Consider the following 23,530-nt stretch of genomic DNA (forward strand, 5'->3'; position numbering starts at 1 on the left):
CCTTTACATTTTAAGAACTTCCTTTAGCCATTCTTTTAGAGTAGTTATGTTGGTGACAGATTCTCTAAGTGTTCCTTCATCTGAGAATGTCTCGATCTCCCCTCCATTTCTGAAGGATACTTTTGCTGGATATTGAATTTTGGTTTGACAGTTCTTTTCTTTCATCGCTTGAAAAATGTGCCACTTCTTTCTGGCCTTTGTAGTATCTGATGAGAGATCCTGTTTTTCTCTTATACATAAGATATTGTCATCTCTTTCTCAATTCTATGTTTGTCTTTAACTTTCAGAAGTTTGATTATCATGTGTCCTGATATGGATTTCTTTGGCTTTATCCTGTTTGGGGCTCACTTTGTTTCTTTAATCTGTAGCTTTACATCTTTCACTAAATTAGAACAGTTTTCAGCCACTATTTCTTCAAGTACTTTTTAAGCCCATCTCCCCTCTCCTCTCTCTCCATGACAGGAGTGTTAGATCTTTTGTTATAATCCCATAGGTCCCTGAGATTCTATTTTCTTTTAAGTCTATTTTCTCTCTGTTGTTCAGATTGGGTAAGTTCTATTGTTCTATCTTCAAGTTCACTGATGCTTTCCTCTATCATTCTCTATTCTGGCATTGAATCCATTGAGTTTTTCATTTTGGTTGTATTTTTTAATTCTAAAATTTCCTTGTGGGCCAGGTTTGGTGGCTCACACCTGTAATCCCAGCACTTTGGGAGGCTGAGGCAGGCAGATCACCTGAGGTCAGGAGTTCGAGACCAGCCTGGTCAACATGATGAAACCCTGTCTCTATTAAAAATATAAAAATTAGCTGGGTGTGGCAGCATGTGCCTGTAGTCCCAGCTACTTGGGGGACTGAGGCAGGAGAATAGCTTGAACCAGGAGGTGGAGGTTGCAATGAGCCAAGATCATACCACTGCACTCCCATCTGGGCAACAGAGCGAGACTCTGAAAAAAACAGATTTCCATGTGGTCTTCATTTACATTTTCTATTTTTTTCTAAGACTTTCTATTTTTCCATTTGTTTCAAGTGTGTTTGCAATTGCTTATGATGCATTTCATGATGGCTGCTTAAAAATTCTTGACAGATAATTCTAATATGTGTGTCATCTCAGTGTTGATGCCTATTGATTGACTTTTCTCATTAAAGTTGAGAGTTTCTCGATTCTTAGTATAATGAGAGATTTTCAATTGATTCCTGAACATTTTGGGTATTTTATTATGAGACTCTAGATCTTATTTAAATGTTATATCTAATTTAAACATGTTTAGCAGGCCTTCTTTGACCCCCAACTAGTGAGGAAACAAGGACACTACCTTGTTATTGTGAGATAAGGGTGGAAGTTAAGGTTTCCTACTAGGTCTCTGCTGAAACCACCTCGAATGAAAGGGAAGGTGGCCTCATTACTGCTGGGCGGGAGTGAAAGCTTCCAATTAGAGACTCCTATGATGTTACTCTATCAAGAAGGGAGAAGAGTCCCATGTGGTCTCCACTGAACCCATAAGGGGTGTATCTGTTAATGCTGGGTGGGTATACAAGTCCTAGTTCCTCGTTTGACATTCTCTGATGACACCTTGATGGCAGGTCGGAGAAGGGGCCTTGTTACATCCATAGCCTAGACTAGTTGAATCAGAATTGCTGGGGTAGGACTCAGGCATCAGCATGTTTTAAAGCTCCCTTGTTGAATCCAATGTGTGTGGAAGCAAGGTTAAGAATTACTGCTCTAGAACTTCCTTTAGTCAAGAGACTGCTGGTGATAAGCTCTGCTTTGCTTATCTGGAAATTCTTTATTTCGAGTCACTTCTTGAATAATAACTTGGTAAATATATAATTACAATTATTTTCTCTTACTTTTACTTTGAAGATATTATTTCACCATACTTTGGTTTCCATTTTTGCTTATGAGACATCAACTAGCAGTCAATTTGCAGGTACTTAGTGTTTCCCTGACTGCTCTTAAGATCTTTTGATTTCTTTTGGCAATCTTCACTTTTACAAGGATGTGTTTAATTGCTTAAAATGTCTTGTGCTTTCTAAATCTGCACATTTATGTTTTCCCTCAATTCTAGAGGATTGTCAGACATTGTTTCCTCAGTTATTTTCTCTCTCCCATGTGGTGTGATGTGCTGCCATTGTGATGTGATGGTCAGGACCTCCCTTCCCCCAACCCTTCAGTGAACAATGTGTTGTTATAGTTTAGGGGAGTGCTGTCCCCTTCAGAGTTTGCCTCAAGGTCATGCCCCTTCCCAGGGCAGTCCAAATTCAATGACTGATGAATACAGGATTATAAAGGTCTAGCTATCTCAGCCTAAATCACAACAATGCTGAAGGCCATTCTAGTTGGGCTAAATTTAAAATAGTTGGATATGTAAAAATTTGAGTTTGGTGCCAATGGGCTTTTGAGCTAATGGGTCTCAGCCTGCTCTGAAGAAGTAAACAACATAGGGCCAATATACAGAGGTCATCTTTGGTTCATTTGCATAACATGGCCCCAGCACTGGCACTGAACATGTTGTCATCTCTTCAGGTGTTGGCCATTCTGGGTTTGTTCTCCCCAGGTACATGTGTTTCTATTCAACCCGTAGTTTGAAGCCTTTTTATTTCAGGAAAAAAACAAAACAAAACTGTTAGGCCGGGCACGGTGGCTTTTGCCTGTAATCCCAGCTCTTTGGGAGGCCATGGCGGGTGGATCACTTGAGGTCAGGAGTTCAAGACCAGCTTGGCCAATATGGTGAAACGCCGTCTCCACTAAAAATACAAAAATTAGCCGGGCGTGGTGGTGGGCGCCTGTAATCCCAGCTACTTGGGAGGCTGAGGTAGGAGAATCGCTTGAATTCAGGAGGCAGAGGTTGTAGTGAGCCAAGATTACGCCACTGCCCTCCAGCCTGGAGGCAGAACAGGACTACAAGACTCCCTCTCAAAAAAAAAAAAAAAGTATGAAAGTATAGTTTTAGTATATGTTCTGTTCTGTTGCTTTCCCTTTCCTCTTCAGGAAATCCTATCATACATATGTTAGATCTTCTGCCTATCTTGTTTTGTTTTGTTGTTGTTGTTTTTTTAATCACTTTCTCCCAAATCCTTTTTAATCTCTTTCTTCTTTAATTTTTTTTTTTTTAAATCCTCCATGGCCGGGTGCGGTGGCTCACACTTGTAATCCCAACACTTTGGGAGGCCAAAGAGGGCAGATCACCCCCATTTAATCTTCTGTTTGTCTGAAGGTATTATCCATTGTCATTTTTGGATTTTTTCTAGAGTTGTGAAACTTCTAGAATAGACTTTATTTCTGAAATAACTTTTCATTTATTCTAATTCCCTCCTGAGTTCTATAACCTCACTTTTAAACATCTTATTTTTTCCAATCATCACATTTTTGAATTTTTCTAATTCTTTTTTTTTTTTTTTTTTGAGACGGATTCTCGCTCTGTTGCCCAGGCTGGAGTGCAGTGGCCGGATCTCAGCTCACTGCAAGCTCCACCTCCCGGGTTCACGCCATTCTCCTGCCTCAGCCTCCCTAGTAGCTGGGACTACAGGTGCCCGCCACCTCGCCCGGCTAGTTTTTTGTATTTTTAGTAGAGACGGGGTTTCACCGTGTCAGCCAAGATGGTCTCGATCTCCTGACCTCGTGATCCGCCCGTCTTGGCCTCCCAAAGTGCTGGGATTACAGGCTTGAGCCACCATGCCCGGCCAAATTTTTCTAATTCTTATATTTATTTTTCATAGTCCCTTTTCTTTTCTTAATGGTTTTCTTTTGTTTTAAGGGTAAATCTTTCTGTCATGTTTTCATTGTCAATAGGGACATTATGGTATTATTCCCTATCCTCCTTTTTTATGTATGGACTTCAATTGAGTAGTTTTAATTGCTTTTTTTTTTTTTTTTTTTTTTTGAGATAGAGTTTCGCTCTGGAGTGTAGTGGCATGACCTCGGCTCACTGCAACCTCCGCCTCCCAGGTTCAAGCGATTCTCCTGCCTCAGCTCCCCAAGTAGCTGGGATTACAGGCACACGCTACTATACACCTGGCTAATTTTGTATTCTTAGTGGAGATGGGATTTTGCCATGTTGGAAAAGCTGGTCTTGAACTCCTGACCTCAGGTGATCCACCTGCCTTGGCCTCCCGAATTGCTGGGATTACAGGGGTGAGCCACCGCGCCTGACCTAATTGGTCATTTTTAAGTGCAATGAGTTGTTCTGTTTAGAAAGAGCAATAGGAAGAATAGTCTTTTTCTTTTCTTTTCTTTTCTTTTTTTTTGTGATGGAGTCTCACTCTGTCACCCAGGCTGGAGTGCAGTGGCGCGATCTCGGCTCACTGTAACCTCCATCTCCTAGGTTCAAGTGGTTCTCCTGCCTCAGCCTGTTGAGTAGCTGGGATTACAGGCGCCCGCGATCTCGGCTCACTGTAACCTCCATCTCCTAGGTTCAAGTGGTTCTCCTGCCTCAGCCTGTTGAGTAGCTGGGATTACAGGCGCCCGCCACCACACTCAGCTAATTTTTCTTTTTTGACCATGTTGACCAGGCTGGTCTCGAACTCCTGACCTTAAGTGATCTGCCCGCTTTGGCCTCCCAATGTGCTGGGATTTCAGGCATGAGCCACCACGCCCAGCCAAGAATAGCTTTTCTAGCTTCAAAGCTTTAGAGTTTTCTTTACCTTTCTTAAAATGGGTGATACAAATATAATCTTTGACTCCTGAGACAGGCATCCTCTACTACTCCACCTACTTCTATCTGGACCTTCTCTTTTTTTTCTTCCCTTATTGTCTCTGCCAAGTTCTATTTGGATTCTACCGCCAGCAGTTTCTCCTCTATTTGGGCTTTGTCTTGGTAGGAAGTGTTGATTTGTTAGCCCCAAGATCTTATAAAGTTCAGACCACTCCAATATCTCCAGAACTTTAAAAATTAGAACAGAAATCAATGAAATTGAAAACAGAAAATAAAAGGTATTTCTCCCTTTGGAATATATACATTCAATGCTACAGGTTTCTCTTGGAGCATTGCTTTTACTACATCCCACAAATTTTAATAAGTTGTATCGTTTTCATTTAGTTTAAAATATTTTCAAAATTTCTCGAGTCTTTTTCTTTTCTTTTTTCTTTTTTGAGGTGGGGTCTCACTCTGTCACCCAGGCTAGAGTGCAGTGGCATGATCATCGCTGTATTAGTTAGAGTTCTCTAGAGGGCCAGGACTAATAGGACAGATGTATATATGAAAGGGAGTTTATTAAGGAGTATTGACTCACACGATCGCAAGATGAAGTCCTACAATAGGTCGTCTGCAACCTGAGGAGCAAGAGGCCAGTCTGAGTCCCAAAACCTCAAAAGAGGGAAGCTGACAGTGCAGCCTTCAGTCTGTGGCCGATGGCCATAGAGTCCCTCACAAACCACTAAAGTCCAAGAGTCCAAAAGCTGAAGAACTTGGAGTCCGATGTTTGAAGGCAGGAAGCATCCAGCACAGAAGAAAGATGAAGACCAGAAGACTCAGCCAGTCTGTCCTTCCACTTTCTTCTGCCTGCTTTATTCCAGCTGCGCTGGCAGCTGATTAGATTGTGACCACTGGAATGAGGATGGGTCTGACTTGTTAATCTCCTTTGGCAACATCTTCACAGACAGAGAGAGGAACAATACTTTGCATCCTTCAATCCAATCAAGTTGACACTCGATATTAACCATCACAGTAGCTCACTGCAGCCTTGACTGCCTGGGCTCAAGTGATCCTCCCACCTCAGCTTCCCGAGTAGCTGGGACCACAAGTATGTGCCACACCCAGCTAATTTATTATTATTATTTATTTATTTTTTAGAAATGGGGTATCACTATGTTGCCCAGGCTAGTTTTGAGTCTTTTCTTTGGCCTATGCCTTATTCAGCAGTGTATTGGTTAATAAGCTACTCCGGAAGCTGAGGCAGGAGAATCGCTTGAACGTGGGAGGTGGAGGTTGCAGTGAGCCGAGATCGCACCACTGCACTCCAGCCTGTGCGACAGCGTGAGACTCCATCTCCAAAAAAATAAATAAATAAATAAAATAAAAAGAAGAAGAAGAAAAATGCCCGGGCGTAGTGGCTCCTCACACCTGTAATCCCAGCACTTTGGGAGGCCAAGGCGGGCGGATCACAAGGTCAGGAGTTCAAGACCAGCCTGGCCAATATGGTGAAACCCTGTCTCTACTAAAAAAAAAAAAAAAAAAAAAAAAAAAAGTGTATTGGTTAATCTTCAAATATTTGGGTATTTTCAAGCTATATTTCTGTTATTGAATTCTGCTTAATTATTTTTTGTGATTTGGGGGCATACACTGTATGATTTCAAGCTCTTTAAATATGTTAAGGAGTGTTTTATGCCCAAAAATGTGGTCTATCTTGGTGAATATTCCATGTGAACCTGAAATGAATATTTAAACCCGGTTGACTCACGTTGCTGTTCACTTCAACTATGTCACTACCAGTCTTTCTCCTGGATCTGTTAACTCCTAATACAGGGCTGTCAAAGACTCTAACTGTAAGAGCAGATTTGTGTATTTCTTTTTGCAGTTCTATCAGTTTTTTTTCTCTCCTATGTATTTTGATACTAGGGCATACACATAAAGGATTACGTCTTCTTGAAGAACTGATCTCTTTATCATTGTGTAATAGCCCTCTCTATTTTTTTTTTTTTTTTTTTTTTTTTTGAGACACGGTCTTGCTCTGTCACCAAGGCTGAAGTGCACTGTTGTTGCAATCATGGCTCACTGCAGCCTTTAACTCTCAGGTTCAAGTGATCCTCTCGCCTCACCCTTCCGAGTGGCTGGGACTACAGGCACATACCACCACGCCTGGCTAACTTTTGTATTTTTTGTAGAGATGGCATTTTACCATGTTGCCCAGGCTGGTCTCAAGTGATCCTCCTGCCTTGGCCTCCTAAAGTGCGGGGGTTACAGGCATGAACCATCGCACCTGGCCCTCTTTATCCTTGATAATTTTCCTTGCTCTGAAGCTGACTCCATCTGAAACTAATACAGCTTTCTGTTTTCTTTCATAGAGATGGGGGTCTCACTATATTGCCCAGGCTAGTCTCAAACTCCTGGCCTTAAGTGATCCTCCTGCCTTGACCTCCCAAAGAGATGGGCTACCATGCTCAGCCTCCAGCCTTCTTTTGATTAGTGTTAGCATGATGCGTCTTTCTCCATTCCTTTACTTTTAACCCATCTGTGTCCATATTTAAAGTTGATTTCTTATAGACAACAGAAGTTGGGTCTTGTTTTTAAATTACTATTATTATTATTATTATTATTATTATGAGTCAGGGTCTCTCTGTCACCCAGGCTGCAGTTCAGTGGCGCAATCACAACTCACTGCAGCCTCGACCTCCTGGGGTCTGGTGATCTTCCTGCCTCTGCCTCAGCCTCTGCCTCAGCCTCTGGAGTAGCTGGGACTACAAGCATGTGCCACCACACTGGCTTTTTGTACTTTTTATAGAGATGGGGTTTTGCCATGTTGCCCAGGCTGGTCTTGAACTCCTGGGCTCAAGCAGTCTGCCCACCTCGGCCTCCCAAAGTGCTGGAATTACAGGCACAAGCCACTGTGCCTGGCCCTTTTAAAAAGTTCATGTGTTTAGACCATTGATAAAGTTGCCCTTGCTATTTCTTTCATTTCTCTTTCTTTTTTTGTCTTCTTTGGTTTTAACTGATCATTTAATATAATTCCATTTTCTCTTTTCTCTTAATATAGCAGTTATACTTTTTGGGGGCACAGGGTCTCACTCTGTCCCTCAGGCTGGAGTACACTGGCATAATCATGGCTCACCATAGCCTCAACCTCCCAGGCTCAATTGATTCTCCCCACTTTGTCTCTTAAGTAGTTGGGACTACAAGTCTGCACCACCATGCCTGGCTAATTTTTAAATTTCTTTTTTTTGTAGAGACGGGGTCTCACTATGTTGCCCTGGTTGCTCTCAAACTCCTGGATTCAAGTGATTCTCCTGTCTTGGCTTCCCAAAGTGCTGGGATTACAGGTGTGAGCCACTGCACTCAATCCTTCTCCTTAAAAAAAATTTTTAGTTGCTGCCCTAAATTTCACAATATACATTTATAAGTAATCCAAGTCCTCTTTTCTTTTTTCTTTCTCTTTCATTCTTCTTTCTTTCATTCTTCTTTCTTACTTTTCTTCTCTCTCTCTCTCTCATCCCTCTCTCTCTTTCTTTCTTTTGAGACAGGGTCTTTCTCTGTCACCCAGGTTAAAGTGCACTGGTGCAATCATAGTTCACTGCAGCCTTACCTCCCAGGCTCAAACAATCCTCCTGCCTCAGCCTCCTGAGTAGCTGGGCTAATTTTTATTTTCTATAGAGAATATGGGTCTTGCTATGTTGTCCAGGCTGGTCTTGAACTCTTGGCCTCAAGCAATCCTCCCCATCTTGTTCTTCCAAAGCATTGAGATTATGAATTCCTCTCTCCCATTCTTTTTTTTCTTTTTTCTTTTTTTTTTTGACAAGGTCACCCAGGCTGGAGTGCAATGGTGTGATCTCGGCCCACTGCAACCTCTGCCTCCTGGGTTCAAGTGATTCTCCTGCCTCAGCCTCCCGAGTAGCTGGGATTACAGGTGCATGCCCCCATGCCCAGCTAATTTTTGTATTTTTAGTAGAGATAGGGTTTCACCATGTTGGCCAGGCTGGTTTCAAACTCCTGACCTTGTGATCCGCCCACCTCAGCCTCCCAAAGTGCTGGGATTATAGGCATAAGCCACCGTGCCCAGCCTCATTCTTTATAACATTGCTATCATGTATTTCACTTATTCTTAAGGTAATCACTGAATACATTGCTGGTATTATTATTTCAAACAAACTGTTATTTGTTAGATCACTTCAGATTAAGAAAAATAAAATGTTTTATCTTCATTTACTCCTTCTCTAATGCTCCTCCTTTCTTCCTATAGCCCCAAGTTTTTTCATATAGCCCCTAGATCATTTTCTCTCTCTTTAAATAACTTCTTTAATTTTTTTGCAGGGCAGATCTACTGGTGATAAATTTTCTCAAGTCTTCTTTGAGAAAATCTATTTCTTCTTCACTTCTGATGGATAATTTTGCCAGATACAGAATTCTAGGCTGCTGGGTTTATCCCCCCTTTTTTTCTTTCTTACATATTTCACTTCACTCTCTTCTTGCTTGCACGTTTTCTGAAGAGAAGGCCAATGTAATCCTTATCCTTGTTCCCCTATAGGCAGGGGTTATTTTTCTCTGACTCCTCTCAATATTTTGTCTTTGATTTTCTGCAGTTTGAATATAATAATGTATAGATGTAGATTATTACTTGGCATTTATCCTGCTTGGTGCTATCTGAGACTCTTGGATCTGTGGTTTGTTGGCTGTCATTAATTTTGTAAAATTCTTGATTGTTATTACTCCCTTAATAGTCCCTTCATGTGCCTGGTTATTTCTGATTATATGATAGGCATTGTGTTTGAAAAATATTTTTAGAAATAATTGGAGGTCTAGGGGTACATTTGCCTTCTACAGAACAGATATACATTTGTTTCTGGAAGGCATCTAGGGGCTCTAGCAATCTGAGATAAACTAATTTTAGTGATTGAGATGATTCAAATGTAAGCAGTTTCTGCAATGAATGGTCTGTTTTCAGTTTATCTTGTAGAGTTTGGTCTTTTGAGGTCTCAATCCAAAAAGTGGAGAGTTTTCCAGGGTCCTTTTTGTGGGCCCTGGATTAAAACTTTTTCATTTTATTTAATTATTTTTTCCTACCTCCTGGAATTACAAGGAATGGACTACAACTTTTAATCCCCAACCCTGTGAGGTTGTCAAAAGTGCTTCAGAGCATTTTATCAGCCTTATTTGGAATTGGCAGTTGGACCCAGAAATGCGAGGTTTACTGTTCAGGGTTTTAGTCTCTCTTACATCTCATCCAAGTAATGTTTCATAATATTTTACCATTCCAATGCCTTCAAGCTTTTCTAATTGTCTCCAGTGGTAAGATTGTTCCAAATTATCTAGTCTACCACTATGAGAAAGTAGCCTTCATATATATATGTGTGTGTGTGTGTGTGTGTGTGTGTGTGTGTATTTTTTTTTCTTTTTTTTTTGAGACAGAGTCTAGCTCTGTTGCCTAGGCTAGAGTGCAGTGGTGCAATCTCAGCTCACTGCAAGCTTCACCTCCTGGGTTCACGCCATTCTCCTGCTTCAGCTTCCTGAGTAGCTGGAACTACCGGCGCCCGCCACCATGCCCGGCTAATTTTTGTATTTTTAGTGGAGACAGGTTTTCACCTTGTTAGCCAGGATGGTCTCGATCTCCTGACCTCGTGATCCGCCTGCCTTGGCCTCCCAAAGTGCTGGGATTACAGGCGTGAGCCACCGTGTCCGGCCTATACTTTTTATTTTATTTTCTGAGACAGAGTCTCACTCTGTTGCCCAGGCTGGAGTGCAGTGGTGCATCTCAGCTCACTGCAACCTCCGCCTCCCGAGTTCAAGTGATTCTCTTGCCTCAGCCTCCTGAGTAGCTGGGATTATAGGCGTGCATCACCATGCCCACCTAATTTTTGTATATTTAGTAGAGCTGGGGTTTCACTATGTTGGCCAGGCTAGTCTCAAACTCCTGACCTCAGGTGATCCACCCACCTTGGCCTCCCAAAGTGCTGGGTTTACAGGCGTGAGCCACTGCACCCGGCCAGCCTTAATTTTTGAAATGATTTTTATCTTTTTCTTGTATGTATATCTGTAGTATTTTTACTCATATTTGAATAAATGTAAGAAAATTTGAATAAAATGAATTTTCCTGAACAAGTGATTAGCATTAAATTCAGGTAGTTTGGAGTCTTTAGGCTCTTTCTTCTTGTTTCACTAGTTTGGGCCTTTTTGTTTTTAAATGTACCTTGTTGCTCTTTATGGTTTTTACAGAAGTTGGAAGATTAAAAACCAGGTTTCTACCATGTTCCTACAAGAATCTGAAGTCTCCCAATTTGTTACATAACCTCTGCACATTTTCAGGTTTCTGTATATCGATAAGCCTCTTTTTGGATTCCGCATTCTGTTTTATGGGGCTTTTTGTCTATTTCTGCACCAACACCAACTGTTTTGATAATTACACTTTTATAATGACTTATTTTTATTTTTTAATTTTTAAGAGATAGGGTCTCACTCTGTTGGCCAGGCTCCAGTGCAATGCTGCAATCATAGATCACTGCAGTCCTGAACTCAGGCTGTAGTGATCCTACTGCCCTGGCCTCCCAGAGTGCTGGAAATACAGGCATGAGTCTGTGACTTCATATAAGGGTAGCTGAAGATACATCCGAGTGTAAATGAGATCACTCAAAGTGTATACTGGCTGGATATCAACTCTATTCCATGTTGTACATTTTTCTCTCATTATTATTATTATTATTATTTTGAGACAGAGTCTTGCTCTGTCTCCCAAGCCAGAGTGCAGTGGTGCAATCTCGACTCACTGCAACCTCTGCCTCCCGGGTTCAAGCAATTCTCCTGCCTCAGCCTCCTGAATAGCTGGGATCACAGGCATGTGCCACCGTGACTGGCTAATTTTTGTATTTTTAGTAGAGAAAGGGTTTCGCCATGTTGGCCAGGTTGGTCTCGAACTCCTGGCCTCAAGTGATCCACCCGCCTCGGCCTTCTAAAGTGCTGGGATTACAGGCGTGAGTCACTGCACCCAGCTTATTTTTCTCTTCTTAAAAATTGACTTTTTCATTATTCTTAGGTATTCTTGCACTTACTTTAAAAGCAGCTTCAAGTTTCCCCTACTCCAAAAAAGATTTGCACTTACTTTAAAATCAGCTTCAAGTTCCAAAATAAAAAGAAAATTGCATTTTAATAGGAACCACATTGAACCCGCAGATAAATTTAAAATCCTTATGAATATTGAGTTTTCTCTTTCATGAACATGTTCTATCTCTACATCTCTATCTTCTGTGTCTTTCCAAAATTTAGTAATTTTCTCCGCAAAGTCCTTGTCTTTTAATAGATTTATCCCTAGGGTCATATAATTATGTACTTCTGTTGATGTTTATCTAGGCTGACATAAGTCAGAATTTTGAATGTGTATGTGGAGATGTATAACATGACACAATGTTAGATCTTTTTTTGCATAATCCAGTTTGAGCTATTTCCTTGTAACTAATATAGGTGGAGTGTCAGAAAATGATTATTGAGGGGTCAAAGGCATTATCTTGAAGAGGAAGACTGGCGTATACTTCTGACTGAATTGGACAATGGGGCAAAGCAGGAAACACACAAACTGACTTGCAGTTTAAAAAGACGACTGGAAGAACTGAGGCAGATGCATTCATTAGGATCCTAAATAAAGATGGTGGCAGTGTAGACAGAGAGGAATACATGAATCTAAGAGTTATTTATACAGAGTAGGGATGTCGTGGTGACAATTATGATAGGAAGTAAGGAGTTAAAGATGATTCCCAGACGTTGGCTCTAATGACCAGCAGAATAGTTGTACAGGAGGAATAGAGTGGGGAGCTATGAAGAGATGAATTCTGCCTGGGACATGAGCTTTAAGTATGTAATGGACATTCAGATGATATGAAGACATTGGCTACCTCAGCTTGGAGCCCAGAGTAAATACACATACATATATTATGTATATGTCTATCTATCTATCTATCTATCTATCTATCTATCTATCTATCTATCTATCTATTCTATCTAATCTGTCTATCTACCTACCTACTTACCTACCTATGGCTGTCCAGGTGTAAGACTGTACACTAAGACTGTCTAACTGTAAATGAGATAACTAAGAAGAAAGCATAAGAGGAAAGGCCAGGTGCAGTGGCTCACGCCTGTAATCCCAGCACTTTGGGAGGCTGAGGTGAGCTGATCACCTGAGTTCAGGAGTTCGACACCAGCCTGGCCAACGTGGCGAAACCCTGTCTCTACAAAAACACAAAAAAATTAGCCTAGAGTGGTGGTGCACACCTGTAGTTCCAGTTACTCGGGAGGCTGAGGCAGGAGAATCGCTTGAGCCTGGGAGGCGGAGGTTGTAGTGAGCCGAAATTGTACCACTGCACTCCGGCCTGGGCAATAGAGCCAGACAGTGAGACTCTGTCTCAAAGAAGAAGAAAAAAAAAAAAATAGGAGACAAAACCTTGGTTATGGGCTGGGAGTTTACTGAAGGAGTCAGTGATAGACATTGAGAAACTCAGGAAAGAATGGTGTCACAAAAGCCTGCAAAGAAAGAATTTCAAAGAGGGAGGGGTAAAATCTGAGAAAAGGTCAAGTAATTGTTTTCCTTATTATTGAGAAATGTCCCTTGATTTGGCAACATGTAGGTTATTGTTGGCCTTAGTGGAAGCGGCCCTTATGAGGATTACAGCCCAACTGCAGGATCATGAGGCCTGAATGGAAAGTGGTGAAATAGACAAACTTGGCAATTGTTTCACGCAACTTCACTAATAAAAGCAGGACCGAGAGGTTTCAATTTAGTTTAAACATAGGAGAAGAAATGGATTTGAGCCCAGAAATAGCTGAGTTGCCAGCTTTATCTGTATGTCTGTATTTGGTGTCCAAGAGGAGGAAGATGTCTGACGTGGGGCAGCCCAGGACAGTGGTTGACGGCAGTAGGGGCTAGAGTTAGGTAGATGAGCTACGAATCATCCCCTGCAACTCCCCAGTGCAAATCGGGACTCAGCGTAGCTGTGTAACCATACGATGTCACTTAACTTTCCTATGTTTGTTTCCTTATCTGTCAAATGAGGATAATATTGACACTGCATTGGTTGGGACGAGGATTAAATATATTAACATCCAGTAAAGTGCTTATAATAGTGCCTGACAGGTTGGGCGTGGTGGCTCATGCCTGTAATCCCAGCACTTTGGGAGGCCGAGGTGGGCAGATCACCTGAGGTCAGGAGTTTGAGATCAGCCTGGCTAATATGGTAAAACCCCGTCTCCACTAAAAATACAAAAATTAGTCAGGTGTGGTGGCACACGCCTGTGGTCCCAGCTACTTGGGACGCTGAGGCAGGAGAATTGCTTGAACTAGGGAGGTGGAGGTTGCAGTGAGCCCAGATTGTGCCACTGCACTCCAGCCTGGGTGACAAGAGCAAGACTCTGTCTCAAAAAACAAAAAACAAAAAAAAAAGAAAAAAAAAAGAAGTGCCTGACACAGCAAGCACATAAAAATGACGAAGCACTTTTGTTCTCCTAGCTGGATCTCCACATCTATCTTCATTCAGATTTCTGACTCATGTGAGTCTAGATAAACACCAGCAGTTCTCTGAGTTCCTATGTTCAAATATCCTCTTTCATAATAGATCATCCAGACACCCAGCCACACGCTCTCACTCACACACTGCAGCTCACCAGTGAGCATGGCACCCCTTCCTACCCGTGTCTGCCTGCCAGCTGCTCTTCCTCCTTTCCCACACACACTCCTTTTTTTGAGTGGCTTCCAAAACATCTTTCTAATTTGCTATAAAGAGTGAGCCATAAAGAATTTATTAACAATGATGAAAAAAATCACAGTTAAGTATCAGATTCTCCAGAGGAAATGAGATTAAAAAGAAATTCTGGAAAACAGTTGTTTTTGGAGAAGGGAATAGCATAGGGAAGGGTGATATTAATAATTTAATGTTTCATCTTTGTTTTAAAAAAACGAATCTGAAGCAAATATGACTATTGAGATGCAACAAAGCTGGGTGGTTACACTGTTTACTAGTTTCCAGACTTTTCTGTTGTTTGAAACGTTTGAAATCAGCAAAAAATAGGAGTATTTACTGGGGTAGTTTAGACTAAACATGGGTGTGGTTAGAGTACAGTAATTACTGTGAAAAAAAGCAAGGTTCCTGGACATTTACAATTTTTTCTTTTTTTTGAAACATTGTCTCACCCTGTTGCCAAGGCTGGCGTGCAGTGGTGAGATCATAACTCACTGCAGCCTCAATCTTCCAGGCTGAAGTGATCCTTCTTTCTCAGCCTCCTGAGTAGCTGGGACTATAACCACATACCACCATTCTCAGCTAATCTTTTTAATTTTTAGTAGAAATGAGGTCTCACCATGTTGCCCAGGATGGTCTTCAACTCCTGAGCTCAGGCAATCCTCCCACATCAGCCTCCCAAAGTGCTGGAATTAGAGGCATGAGCCACTGCACCTGGCCCTGACATTGCGATTTTTAAAAATTTTGTTGAAAAACATAGACCCCCCCCCCACACACACACACACCCCTGCTTCAAAGAGGATTTTTAAAAACAATGGTGGCTGGGCTAGAAAAGATACTAATTTTCAACCTTTATTTCAAAGTTTATTTATTTATAAAGGAAATACAGAATAATTTTGATAAACAAAGCACCCAATTCCTACTTACGTTTTTTTCTTCGTGGAAAAAAAGTATGTGACACATACTTGTCATGCCCTGTATTAAGCTTACAAAAGATATTGACAAAAACTATACAAATCTAGATTTTAGAGTGCTAGGAAAGTTGCCATAAGGCATGTGTACCTACATTAATACTAAATAAATTCCACCTACATCCTTTCTTTCACCCTTTCCCAGTATTTTTCAGCTTTCCTCACAGTCCCAGAAGTCTAGGGGCAATGACTCTCCATCACTAGTGCTGTGATGGCACCTGTGCTCCCACATCCTGATATCCTATCCCTACGGTAATCCTTTGAGACGCACCTGAAAACACCAGTGACATAACTTAACGGATTCCTAGAAGGAACAGTACCTGGCATGCAGCCTCAGCTCCTACCGAGAGGGGAGGTTGAAAATTCTCCCAGTCTCCATTCGCTCCTTTGCTTTGATACCCGTTAGGCCTGCTTTGCCTCCTTAATAGACTCCTGGAAAGGGAAGGGGTGGGGGTGGGGAGCGACCGGAGAACTCTTTTCCTAGGATGACTGGAGCCAGGAAGTCAGTCTGGGAACTTCCTCGCCCCCTGGCGGTGCACAGCACACAAGGCCGCCTGTGTTCCGCTCAGGGGTGGGACTCTCAATTTGCAGCCCAGGTGAAGGGAGATGAGTTGGGGAAATAGCGATTCTGTGCATTGGAACAGTCTGGGTGGTAACTGCAGGCCACTGCCTCTGACCTGTTGGCATCCGAGGTCTGATGACCTTCAGGTAAATGCTCTCATGATCAATGGACCAAAGGAGCAACGGTGGAGGTGAGGAACAGCACTCTACCAATGAAGGTCGTGACCAGGCCATGTTAATTTAGTGGTAAAAATAATAACATTAAAGAAAATGTTTACAACAGGAATAGAAAATGACAGAACCTTACTGCTTTAACTCAAGTGTATCACAATCTCTGCCTTCATCCACTTGAGACTTAAAACTCAGTGTCTGCTATTTTTATTTAACATTATCCCAAGCAATAGTAACGTGAAAGTTATGACCAGGATGGAAGCAGGGTTGCACCTCTGCAGGGTCCTTGTCTGGGGACCACCCCTCCTACAAGCTTCTGGTTAATAGAGGTAAGGGGGCTCCTGTGGTGGGTGCCAGTGCTGGGACCTTAACTTATGTATATCTGGGCTATAGCCCTGGACTTGGCTAGGCTGGGCTGTGTGAAAATTCCAAGAATTCTGTTGGTAGAAAATGCCCACCCTATCCTTACAGGAACAGCACAAGGCTAGGCTGGTCTACCTCGCACCAGGACCTCGAAGGAACATGACCCAGGGGCTGAAGGATGGTGTTGAAGGACGAGTTTTACTCAGATCCTTCTCAGCCCTGCCTTCCCCAAGTTTCTGTATCCACTACACTGGAAGCTTTCTGAACAAAATGCCTGAAACCTGTCCATTGTACCGCTAGGCCAGGGCCCAGCCAAAGAACTTAACAAATAACAGTCAAGGAAATCCTCACCTAAAATGGCTGCGATGCATTACTGCTCCCACCTCTGGCCTACAGTGTCACTTCTGCACTTGAAACCGCCAGGGGGCAGTCTGGGTTCACTACGAGACATTTCCTTCTAGAGAAAATCACACCTGCAAAGACCCTCTCCAGAGCCACAGCCCACCTCCACACCCTCCACGCCACCATCCATTCCGTGTGAATATGCTTTGGGCTGAAAATGGTTGGGAGGAGGGCGATGGAAGTCATCTGCATTATTTTGGCATTGACCAGGGCCTCTTGAGTCCTTCAAATTCAACAATTTACCACAGGCCCGAGTGCAGTGGCTCACGCCTCTAATCCCAGCACTTTGGGAGGCCAAGGTAAGCAATCATCTGAGGTCATGAGTTCAAGACCAGCCTGACCAATATAGTGAAACCCCCATCTCTACTAAAAATACATAAATTAGATGGACATGGTGGTGCGTGCCTGTAATTCCAGTTACTCAGGAGGCTGATGGATGAGAATCACTTGAACCCAGGAGGCAGAGGCTGCAGTGAGCCAAGACTGTGCCACTGCACTGTCAGCCTAAGTGACAGAGTGAGACTCTGTCTCAAAAACAAAAACATAAAAAAAAAAACCTCACTGACCTAGAGAACAATATGTGTTTAATAATATTTAAATAATGGTTGTATGAAATTGAAGCAGCAAGAAACCCAAAGGAGAATAGCTCTAGGGGAGGGATGTGGATAAGTATGCATGGGGGAGAGGCTATTCTATGACCAGGTTGGGTCTGGAGCCCTCCCCACTGTCCAGAACGCCTCCAAGCCCCTACATTTTTCCATATACCAACGCCTTGGAGATATAATGCAGAAATAAAGTGAGCAGGCTGAGGATTAGGGCAGGTGTCTGGAATATGTTCAGGAGTGGGAGGGGAGTGACATAGCTCATAGGCTAAGCAGAGTAGCACAAAGGCTAGAGGTTTTATTCCCAGCCCTCAACTTAAAAGACCTCAGGGGCAGATACTGACTCCAGACTGGCTGTGCCCTTACCCTAAGGCCATTCACACTTTTTTTTTTTTTTTTTAAACACAGGTAATCCATGTTTATTATAGAAAAATGCCACATTACTCTTTATTGGATGTGAGCGCCAGCACCAGCCCCTTTCTCTCCAAGCACAGGGGCACGCAGGCAAGGGGCTCCGTCCCCCGGCCGGGATGCAGTGGAAGCCTGGCTCCACTACCATTCTCCTACAGCCAGCACCCTCCGCGGTGCCTGGGGCTCAGGTCTGTTCAAACTCCTGCTCACAGTAGCCTACATGGAGGGGTTGGGCCTGGACACCTCGCCTGCAGGAGGACATGAAGAAATGGCAAGATAAGCCCCTAAGAAGGGGCCCCAGCAACACTTTTCACACCCGTCAACAGTCTCTCCTTCCCCATTTCGGTGACTCTCAAACTGTCACTGTACACCAGGTGTACCTGGGGATCTCAATTCCACAGATTCTCACTTGGGGTGGGGCAAAGTATGGGCAAGAATCTGCAAGCTGAACAGGTGCCTCATGTGATTTTGATACAGGTCTTGGAGATCCAGAAATGTTGGCAACGTCTATTTCTATCCTGCCTATCTCGTACCCTAACCCCAAATAACTCAATCCCTTTGGAAAATAGGTAGATGTCTGAAAGGCAGCCAATGCTCCTGGCCTACTTAGCCCTCTGTTCCTGATTCTAAAACACTGTAAATGTGGTAGCATTGGGGGACTTAGGTGCTGTCCTGTCCACGAATATGGACGTGAAATCCTGTCCTTGGGTCTCAGACTATAACCTGACCAATCTCCTTAGGGGACATCTAGGTATGCTTCCCTTATTATCCAAGTAAGCAACATGCTTAGAGAACCAGCTGGAAGTCACCCAGTGAATGACATAGTTAAGGCTTAGATGTTACCATGCTTGACTCTCAGCCCAGGACTCTGCTCTGCATTAGGCTATGTCCCCCAAGTTCTCAAGACCTAGCCAACGAAGGAATCAGGGAAATGACTATCTTACACAGGCACATCCCTGACAGAGGCAAAGGTGTCATGAGATCCTGTAAGTCAGCCTGGTTCAAATCCTGCTTCTTAGTGACTTTGGGAAAGGTACTGAACTTCTGTGCTTCAGTGTCTATCTCTAAACTGGGGACAAAAATGCACCTATCTTATGGGGTTGTGGTGAAGACTAAATGAGACAACATGTGTAACAAACTTAGCACAGTGTTTACCACAAAATACAGTTGTCCCTCAGTATCCACAGGGGATTTGTTTCAGGACCCCCGTGGATACCAAAATCCAAGGATGCTCAAGTCCCTTATATAAAAATGACATAGTATTTGCATATATCCAATGTACAACTTCCCATATACTTGAAATGATCTTGGATTACATATGCCTAATACATATAAATGCTATGTAAATAGTTGTTATACAGTATTTTTTATTTGTATTTTTTTTTGTTGTATTTTTTTTCCTGAATACTTTTTATCGCAGTTGGTGGAATCCATGGATGAGGGCCGACTATAAGCCTCTGTAAGTGTTAGCTATTGTTATTATTCTCTTCCTCTCTCTAAGGGGTTCCCCAGCCCTGGATCTGCCCTACCCTGCCTTGCGAAGGCCCCATAGCTTGCTTACCTCAGCAACTCACAGCGGAAGTGTGACAAACGTTCATAGGCAAATGTCAGGTCAGATGTCAACTTGTTGCTCCACAGCCTTTCGGCAACAGCCCCTGCTCTGGGCCTGGAGGAAAGGGGGCATGTGCCAGATTGGGCTCTGTATTCCCTGCAAAGGTGCTGGACATCCATAGGCTGCTACCTCTTGTCTAAGTGCCCTGGACTAGCTCAGGCCAAAGGAAGTGATCAATACCTTGTTATGAGCTACAGTCAGGTTAGATGGCTCCCAGAAAGTTCTAGGGCTCAGCTACACCTTCATTAAAATGTCGGTAGCAATCCCACTCTCTTCCTCTCTCAAAGATACGGGAATAAGAATAAACCTTAAAGGCATCATTAACCACAATGACAGTGACAGCAGCAGATGTCCTTAAAATGTAAACTCTGCACAACCAACCACACTTGGTAAGGCTGCAGTGAAAAGAGCAGAGGGAAGCCTTATTACAGGAATCATGGATGCTTGGGCTGGATCCTGAGCAAGTCACCGATGTTCTCCAGGCCTCATTATCTCTCTGGGAAGTGAGGTTAACAATCCCTATCCCACACACCTAATGGGTGGCTGGAGGGATACAGATGGAAGTCATGTGGAGAGTGAATATTGCACACAAATCTTCAGAAGGCTCGTTGTACGGCCTGCTCTCTCTCAGGCCTGAAAGGAGGGTACTAGTCCAGAGGTGGCTAGATGGGATTGGGTCTGTAAGGGAGAACCCCTGCTCTCAGGTCCAACCCTCCACCTTCCCCCGAAAACCCTTACCAGAGCCTGGGGACCAGGTTTGTGTTGTCCACATATTCTCCCCACATACAAGCCTCTCCACCAATCACGAGAGCCTTCTGCTCAGGGGTACCTGAGGGAAAACAAGCAACAACAGTCTGGTGATGGTGGGTAACTCTAGGGTCCCTCTCAACTACCTTCACAATGTGGCCCTCACCCCAGCTAAGTTGTTTCATTTACTAATCGGAAATGTCTGGCCCAGACCTTCCTGCCTCCCATCCTGTGCCCCAGCCCAGCCTCCTCTGGTCAGCAAGGAGAGCTCTCTGCTTTCACCTTCAAATGCCAGGGGTTCCACTATGTAGAAATCCTTCCAGTCAGGGCCGTAGGATATACGGTTCAGGTACCAGGGGGCGGAGAGAAGGGCCCGGAAGCCGGCCTTGGTGACCAGTTCCAGCTCCTTCATATAGTTCACTGGAATCTCTTCTCGCCACACCTGTATGATTGTGTCTGGCCGAATCTGTTATAAAAGGTCAAATGGCAGTAAGGACACAAAGCTGAGGAGATTCCTGGGCCTTATTCATACACAGGCAACTTGGGACAACAGGTGTGTGCTCCCTCTGTTCCCCAGCAGCAAAGTATGTCTCTGTGACTCCTGACCATTGAGCTCACACCTCAGGACAGAGGCCAAGGAACCCAGGGCCCCAAAAGGCCTCCCTGCAGCTCCCCTCTCTGTCCCTCTGCAACCTCCCTGTCCACACAGTAATACCAGCTGTGAGCTGAGGGCGGCAAGCAGGGGGACCCCGGAGCTGCCATGTCCAAAAGTCTCCAGATGATTCTGGGAATGGGACAAGGCTCCTGAAGAGTCCTTGCATGTGACAGGAGTGGGATCTTACTGATCAACAATAAAGGAGAAGGTAGCCTTGGTCCCACAGACCCAGAAGACCCTAATCTATGATTTAGGAAGAAAAATCCAGCCTATCCAAGTAACCTAGCAGCAGAAATAGGTTTTTTTTTTGGGATGGAGTCTTGCTCTGTCACCCAAGCTGGAGTGCAATGGCACGATCTCCGCTCACTGCAAGCTCTGCCTCCTGGGTTCACGCCATTCTCCTGCCTCAGCCTCCCGAGTAGCCGGGACTACAGGCGCCCGCCACCACGCCCGGCTAATTTTTTGTATTTTTTTTAGTAGAGACGGGGTTTCACCATGTTAGCCAGGATGGTCTCGATCTCCTGACCTCGTGATCCGCCCACCTCGGCCTCCCAAAGTGGTGGGATTATAGGCGTGAGCCACCGCACCCGGCCCAGAAATAGTTCTTAATCAGGTTTGTAGTGAGGGAAGATAGAAACTCTGACACATAAACCCAGGGCTCATACCACAGCGGCCTTTGGTTTTTTTGAGACAGGGTCTCACTCTGTTGCCCAGGAGTGGAGTGCAGTGGCACATCTGGGCTCACAGCAACCTGTGCCTCCTGGGCTCAAGCAGTACCCCCACCTCAGCCTCCTGATTTTTGTATTTTTTGTAGAGACGAGGGTTTCGTTATGTCGGCCAGGCTGGTCTTGAACTCCTAGGCTCAAGCAATCCACCTGCCTTGGCCTACCAAAGTGCTTGGATTACAGGCGTGAGCCACTGCACCCAGCACTCTGTGGCCTTTCTAGAGAGAAAAGGAGAGTGCTCTGACCATTAAAGCCCAATCCAAACCAGGAGGTTCAGTCTCTGTAGAGGCAGGGAGGAGCTGGGGAGACCAGAGGGAGGCACCGCTGGTGGCTTCTTCTCTTCTCTGCCCCGGCTCACCTTTACTTTATTATCAAACACCTCCTGCCACACCACATAGCCCTTGCCATAAGAAGAGACGATGTCCAGCAGCCTGGAGAGGAGAGGAGTGTCTCGTAAGTGTCTGCTTAGCTCAGACGGGCTCCAGACTGTTTGTGCCAGTGCTCTAGGGGTTGAGCCTGGCCAGGGGCCTATTCCTCATTAAGCAGTGTCTTTCCCCAGGGTGGGAAACTGACCACTCCAAACCTGAAAGGATGGGAAAAAGGACAAGGGAACCCTGCAGGGGCCAGACAGTGGCCAAGCAGGGCCTGACTCCGGTATGGAAAGGGAGGACCCCACAGGAGGACCCCCAAGGGACCCCACCCGCCCTCCTTCCCTTCTCACGTCTGGATGTAGAAGGACTCCAACTGCTTGAAGTCCTCACCGAAGCCTTTCTTCCTCATAAAGTCTTGGATATCTGGGTTGGACTTCCTGAATCCCAAGAGAAAATGAAGATTAATATTTCAACATCCTGAAAGCCTAATGCCTGGGGATTAGTCACCTGGCCCCCTATAACTTCCTTTTTTCACCTGAAAAATCAAATAAGCAAGGATCTCAGAAGCCCTACATGTAGAAAGTGTGGCCAAGCAAAGTTATGTGAAGCAGGTGAGCTGTTGACACAGGCTGAGAAAGGCTGAGTCTGGACCTGAAGAGTTTTAAGTTCAAACTCCGAAAGAGAAAACATGTTAATCCTCTCCGGACTGCAACATGAGGATCCAAGGTCTTAACTTAAGAGCTCCAGCACACTGGATTCCGGCTTTCTCATCTGCTCTTCCAATTGGATGACAAGTCTTGCTGTCTATTACCTGCTGCAGATCCCTTGCGTTACAACGTCCACATTTTGCTCACATTGTTCTCCTTCTGGAATATTCTCCCTTGCTCACATCTCCAAAAAGCCAAATCATTTCCCCAGATTCAGCTCTGGTGCCCCCTTCTCAAAGAAGCCCCTTAGCCTCTTTTGAGCTCACCAGAACCAAGGTTTGGACTTTACAACTGAATACTAATTAGACACTGTCATCTATTAGTCTTGAATTCTGTGTCTTGACTCTTCAACCAGACAATTTTAAGCCTTCATAAACAGGGATTATTTTTCTCTATCCTGAACTTTTCTAACACAATTCTGTGTCCAGGGCTGGTTTTTCTATCAATACCTCAAGGATATGAGAGTAGGAAGGAAGAGGTTCACAGTGAACGCCTTGCCCAAATCAGGTAGGATCTCTACGTAGATGGGCAGAGGAAGGCCTAAGACCTGAGCAACGTGAGTCCATATAGACCACTGAGAGCAGCAGCTGAGCTAAGTGGCCCCTCGGGGGCTAACCTCTATTCTGAGTAAGCAACTGATCAGGCCACAAAGGGAAGATCAAAGGGCTCATACCAGCAGGTGAAATCAACCTCATCTCCTCCAAGATGAAGATAAAAATCTGGGAAGACAGAGCTGATCTCCAAGAAGAATGTGCTCATGAACTCATAGGTATTGTTGAGACTGGGATTCACTGGTCCAAAGGTGCCAGAGGGCTCAGACCCAGAGTAGCAAGGAGTCAGTAATCCAGGGATACCTAAGCCAACAGA

At 44.1% G+C, this 23,530-nt stretch overlaps 1 protein-coding gene across 6 annotated transcripts in view; it reads right to left on the reverse strand.

The window, feature by feature from the left end:
* HEXA (hexosaminidase subunit alpha) overlaps positions 1-23,530 on the reverse strand; it is a 54,349-nt gene that overhangs the window by 3,362 nt on the left and 27,457 nt on the right. For 2 of the 6 annotated variants that reach the window (XM_015452428.3, XM_045395684.2), the window contains exons 8-14: positions 23,337-23,517; positions 22,307-22,393; positions 21,944-22,016; positions 20,488-20,671; positions 20,197-20,287; positions 19,408-19,512; positions 15,208-18,094 (exon numbers count right to left, since the gene is read on the reverse strand). In XM_015452428.3, the coding sequence (XP_015307914.3) occupies positions 18,031-18,094; positions 19,408-19,512; positions 20,197-20,287; positions 20,488-20,671; positions 21,944-22,016; positions 22,307-22,393; positions 23,337-23,517 (785 nt within the window). In that variant the 3' untranslated portion in view covers positions 15,208-18,030. Of the gene's footprint in view, positions 1-15,207; positions 18,095-19,407; positions 19,513-20,196; positions 20,288-20,487; positions 20,672-21,943; positions 22,017-22,306; positions 22,394-23,336; positions 23,518-23,530 lie in introns of those variants that run through there. The other 4 variants (XM_045395682.3, XM_045395683.3, XR_012415136.1 and 1 more) reach the window with 2 other exon arrangements.

Source organism: Macaca fascicularis, chromosome 7 (assembly GCF_037993035.2).
Source record: "Macaca fascicularis isolate 582-1 chromosome 7, T2T-MFA8v1.1".
Lineage (NCBI taxonomy): Eukaryota > Metazoa > Chordata > Mammalia > Primates > Cercopithecidae > Macaca > Macaca fascicularis.